Raw genomic sequence first — 6000 nt, 5'->3', positions numbered from 1 at the left:
CTAGTGTATAAGGAATTCCACCAGTTCATACAGATACTACAAATATAAAGCTTTGTTTTCTGCTGCAAATATGTTGCCAAATGTTCTCACAGTAGGAATAATGAATAATATCACCTTCACACCAGCAGCTTCCGCCCCGGCTGTTGGCTAATGAACTTTCTCTACAGGAGTACATAAGTGTTTGCTCAAAGACCAGGAATTCACACCACTGACGATGTAAATACACCTTAATTCTATATTAATAGTTACAGAGTGGAGGAAAAAATGACTTTATATAATGAGTTAGAAAAGTTCTCATAACTTTGAAAATTCATACCAAACAGAATCAAAACATCCTGACATTTGATAAACTTTTAAATGGGGAGAAAGTAAAATGAATGTCTTACCTTTTTATACAGATTTCAAAACAGCCAGTAATGACCTGGAGAACCAAAAGTGAAAAGCAGTGTTACAGTACAACAGATCCTAAACAAACTGAGGTTTGATCCTCATAATTACAAAGTATTTGAAAGATGGAAGTAAATGTGGTGTATAACGAGGGGGCAATAAATGCATAACTATTTATCTGTGTCTCTTTAAAAGTGAAACTAATTCCAAAGTAAGAGAGAAAATGGACACCCGTATAATTTGAAGTGACTTTTACAGTTGATTTTGTGTGCATGCTTAAAGTTAGTTCACTTATCTCTTTTTAATTTCAAAGACATTACATCTGGGGGGGATAAAAGCCTTAATGATCAATCCAGCTACAATTTTGACAAATCGGAAATTTAAAAAAATAATAAGATAAAGCTCTGTAAAGGAAACATTTAATGAAATAGTTCTGCATGTTTCCTGCTAATGAATCACCAGTTTCTATAGATGCAAAGTTTTAATTAAAATCCGTGGTTTCTCCTTTTACAAGAAAATGTGCGACTTATCCTGTTCAGTGTGGGGTCTGGTTCATTATACCACCATGGTTCACAGTACCAACTACAAATAGTGTTTCTGCTGTCAACTAATTAAAATGTCAGACACACAAAACCTGTACAACACATAAACCAGTTCTAACCAGTGCTAAGAATACCTTTCTACCTTCTGAAGGGGAATTTTGTGTTTCTCATCACGACATTGCCACAGTGCAGATGTGGTCCTTAATCAGAGGTGCCCTTGGAGCTCCTCCTGGAGCACTGGGATAGGAAATGACCTCCGACCACAGCACGGTTGCATGTTCAAAATCATCACACACCCAAAGCACACCAGCCTCAGCTGGCCTCTGAAGTGTTGTCTATTCTGTTCCTCTGCCAGCACAGAGCTGTGGGTATTAGCAGCATACTTCAGCATCCGAGTGCTTCCAACCGAGGGGTTTCAAATCCTTCATTACTGATTCATCTCGAAACAAAATGTCAGTAAACATGAAGTCAACCCAAATCAAACCAACCTCCGACATGAAATAATCTGACATAGATCAGTTTTATATTTACATAATTGATTTCCATGGACATTGTCATCCAGGTGCATTGGCATCACTATACACTTCATACTCTATACAATTCAAATGCTCATTATAAAATAAAGAATCTGTACAACAACACAGGAGAAAAATACAAACAGCTACTAAAAGTATACATCCATGCGATCTGTTTGGTTTGTTAAATAAGCATCCCTGCAGTCTCAGTGGTTACTTATACTACATGTACTTTAAACAGTATAACTCATATAATTTCAGCATGGGCCCTCTTGAAGTCATGGACGAACTGACAGATCAGCCCAAAGAGCTCCTGAGAGTCTTGATCCGCCGGTTCTCCGTATTTAACCTTGACAAAAGAAAAAAAGGATTAGTTGCTTGGAAATAAAAAAAAAAATAGTCTGATAGCAATTACACTTTCTGAGACCTTTGAGCTTGTAAAAATTATTTTACAATTAACAACTGCATTCACTTTCATTAGTGACCTGGTGCCTGGGTTGTGCATATTCTTCTTAACAATGGTCTTTTGATATAATTACCTCATATACATCTCCCGCATGCAATCCATTCCTTGAGTGCACTTATACAATGAGGTAGACATGCACTGTTGAATGAATACTTAAACCTAGGTGGTTAAGGGTCACTGGCAAAAAAAAATGTTAGTAATTCTCAAATCAAACTTTATCAGAAAGGGTCACAGTGGCTAAGTGTACTAATTGGCTTATTGCATGCTGTTGACTGTGCAGGTTGAAGGTCCGGCTCAAGCTATGCTGCTATCACGCTCTCCTCATTTTCTTTACTCATTATGTTTAACAGATTTTAAAATGGCATTTGGTGCTATACTTCCATAGTCTGTTTATATGATTATTGACAAAACATTATAAATCTTACAGCACTCATACTAAGCTGTTTAGTTGTGCGCACACACACACACACACACACACACATTTGATATGCTCACTAATATATTAAACAGCCTTCAGCATAGCTGGACTTCATTTTACTTAGGATGAGTTTCCTTTTATCATAGGAAGATTCATTACAGACTTTTTAAAGGAATAGTTTAGCCAGGAGCAGTTGCCTGCAGAAACTCCAGGAGGTCACTGCTCCCAGCCAAGAAATACATGACCCACCAATTTGAATTATTGTCTTTACACTTTTTTTCCTGCAGATTAAATGTGTTAATTAGCGAGCTTTAGAGGTGCTAGTAGACAGATTTTATTACCTTTGGACAGAGCTAAGCGAGCTATTTCACTCTGTTTCCCGTCTTTATGCTAAGCTAACCAGCTAATGGCTGTAGCTTCAAATTTAGTGAGAGTAGTATAAATCTTCTAATCTAACTCTCAGCAAGAAAGGGAATAAGCGTAGTTCCCAAAATGTCAAATTATTGTTTTATGATTAAATATTCATGGCCACAATAGCAACTTTTGGTTTGGGCAGATTGAGGTTTTCTGGAGGCATTTCATTGGTCAATGGCAGAGCCAAACAACTCCAGTTTTTCAAAGTGTTAAGGTGCCTAATCAAAGTTCTCTCTGCATGGAGAAATTTAAACTCAGCTCAATAGAAAGAGACCCTGGCAAATCACTTATTTAACATCACCCAATTTGCCACAGTTAGCTTGGTAACAGCAAGGTGGTAATGTTTAACATTGGGACTGATCTAATGAAGCGTAGCATTATTTCAGGCAGAGCACTGAAGTTGAGCTTGTATTAGCTGATTAATCCATGTTCCACAGTCACTGGTTCATTCACAGCTATATAGCTATGAGCTGACTAGTCACATCCAATCATATTCATGCAGGTGTAAAGCAAGTCCATTATATCATGACACTTTTCACTGTTTCTCTGCTCATATGCTCATGCCAAATCTGTTTTCTGCTGCAGTTCCCTCTACCACCCCAACTTCCTCCTTATGTGCTATTTTTGGTATTGTAGATTTAACTAAGATTTAATGTTCATGTAGATATTCATTAAGGGGGGATTTGTTCTCCCAGCATAATCCTTGTTCCTGCTTTGATTTGTTAAGAGCTGTTTCAAAAAGCAGAACCTTTTCCACCAAATTTAACTGTACAACCTAAAAATATAAAAATAAAAAAATATAAAACAAATCTCGGAGCTCCTTCATCTCCACACCACCAATGTCAGTTGCAGAAGGTATTTTATTTTATGAAAGTATCAATTATAATGACACTACTATAATGAACCATATAAAGGTAACACTACACTTTAACCCCTTTAACCCTATTTAGCATTTATAAGCGCTATACAGTATACACATTTAATAAATTATTTATTACACACTGTAATGTAGTTGTAAGTAGATATAAGTGTTTACTAATGTATTTATCAACAGCTATAACTCCTCCTGTGGGCACAAGTGGAGGCTGGTGCATAAACAGATAATGAATGACAATATAGTAAAACACAACCACAATAATATAAAATGTCTTCATAAGTGAAGTTATAACTGTTGACAAATACTGTACATTAATAAACACTACATTGTAGCATGTTATAAACACCATTTATTACATTTCTATATAGTGCTTATAAATGCTAAATAGGGAGGGTTAAAATAAAGTGTTAGCAAAGCGAAAAACATCTGCTGTTAACTTTGTAGATACAAATAAAGTTACAAGGCAAGATAGCGAAATGTTCATTACACCCAACAGAAGCATCTGGTATCATCTGCAGGTTTGAGCTGTTCGCTTGAAGGAGCAAGATTAAAAGCACCTTATCTGCGGTCGCTAAGGTGGAATCAATTTGGTTATATCGTGTCTTGCTGACATGGTGTGTTAAAGAAATGTATTATATAAAGAGAAACTGGTAATGTGACATAGCTGTCAGCTTTTAGTATTGATGCTATGACAAGACATGCAACATATCAGACTTGGTTAGAAAATCTAAATTAGAGAGGATATACAGCAAAGCATGTTACATAAAATGTCTCCTTCTATTTGAAATCATGCCTCCAGAATAACAGCTACAAAAAAAGACCTCTCCAAAATCAACCCCTCAAAAAGTTCATGAGCTTCTTCTATGTTTAATAAATTTGCATGTTGGCTATTTAAGGGCATCATTCTCAATTCTCCTCCCCTGTGACAAGATGTGACTAAATATGACGCCTTTTCCCCAACCTGCTGCTCCCTTGCACAACACCACAGCACAGTCAGTCTCAATCATTTTCTCCTATGCTCCTGAAGGGGTTTATTGTATATGCAGGAGGTTTCACACACAATATTAGAACAGGGTACCCACACAGTGAGATCAGGGCTGTGTCCTTCTTCAAATAACACTGGACTAAACTTGGAGGAGTGAGGCTTAATGGCACTGAAGAAGAAACAGAATGGACTGATAGGGATGCTACAATAAAAAAAAAAAAAGTGTATTTCAAACTTAATTATTAAAGGTAATAAAAATCTTCTGAAATATACATCAAATATGTCGAGATTCCACTGGTCCAACTTTGATTTAAACATGCAGATATGATGCCTGATGATTAAAAACAACTCCTGGCCCGAAGGGGACACTACAGTTAAAGGTCAAATTGTTAAACTTTAAAAGGCCACAGCCACTACACCACCAGACTATTTTTAATAATACTTGGAGGAGTGATTTATGAAGAATAGGGAATAATGCTGAAATATTAAGGATTTATCTTATAAGGATGTTTCACTTTAAAGGAATAGTTTGACATTTTAGGAAATACGCATAGATGGGAAAATATGCCGTCCATAAGAAACTTTTTACAAGGTGTTTTAATGTGGTTTCAATATGTACAGTATGATTGTGCATAAACCAACTCAGTTTTGGGTAATGTGTTGGGAGTAAAGTATTTAATGTAGTTGTTGTACCAAAGATAAGCTATACTAAAAAAGGTAAAAGATCTTACTCCCCAGGAGTACATTTGATTTTCGATATATCTAAAATTATATAATTTACATTACGAATACTATCTCATCAAGAGCATTTGTATGTTACTGATTTCTCATTTACACTGATAAAAAAGTTGAACAATTCTGCAGTTCTGTCACCATTTTTACATTTTAAATGACTAACTCATAGTTTATTCTTCACTAATCTTTTTTTATCCAAATGTTAAATGTAGTTAGTAGTTAGCATTTTTCTGTAAAGTAACAAACAAGCTAGTAGCACTATCAGAGTATGACAAGATTTCCTGTCCATTCATGGAAATATGATAAAATGTCTTAATGTCAGAGATCATGATATTTGTGTCTTTTATTCATTTTAACACAGCAGCAAATATCAGACACAGAAAAAAAAAATAGGAATGAAGGGAGATGACTGCAGGTGCATTTTGCCCAAAAAACACTAGAACGCGTCTTGCTCCACATTTGTCACATTTTTATAATTATCAGATCAATTTTAAATGTTGCTTCAAACTAATGAATGGTTCCACACATGAATCTCCTCATTGGATTACCAATACGTTTTTCTGTGTCTGTCTTTGTCAAAATACACAGATCCTTAAAAACCAACAAAGAAGAATTAGAAAGTTACAGTTACATGTGAGTGGGCATCTTCTCCCATCTTACC

General features: G+C 35.7%; 1 protein-coding gene across 1 annotated transcript in view; it reads right to left on the bottom strand.

Moving 5' to 3' along the window:
• Positions 1-1430: 1430 nt before the first annotated feature.
• Positions 1431-6000, bottom strand: part of LOC122883180 (formin-like protein 13) — a 31861-nt gene continuing 27291 nt past the window's right edge. Inside the window, exon 17 of the mRNA XM_044211524.1 lies at positions 1431-1793. Within this exon, the coding sequence (XP_044067459.1) occupies positions 1692-1793 (102 nt within the window). The 3' untranslated portion in view covers positions 1431-1691. The remainder of the gene's footprint in view (positions 1794-6000) is intronic.

This window comes from Siniperca chuatsi, linkage group LG10, assembly GCF_020085105.1.
Source record: "Siniperca chuatsi isolate FFG_IHB_CAS linkage group LG10, ASM2008510v1, whole genome shotgun sequence".
Classification (NCBI taxonomy): Eukaryota; Metazoa; Chordata; class Actinopteri; order Centrarchiformes; family Sinipercidae; genus Siniperca; species Siniperca chuatsi.
This window is presented reverse-complemented; position numbering and strand designations above follow the sequence as displayed.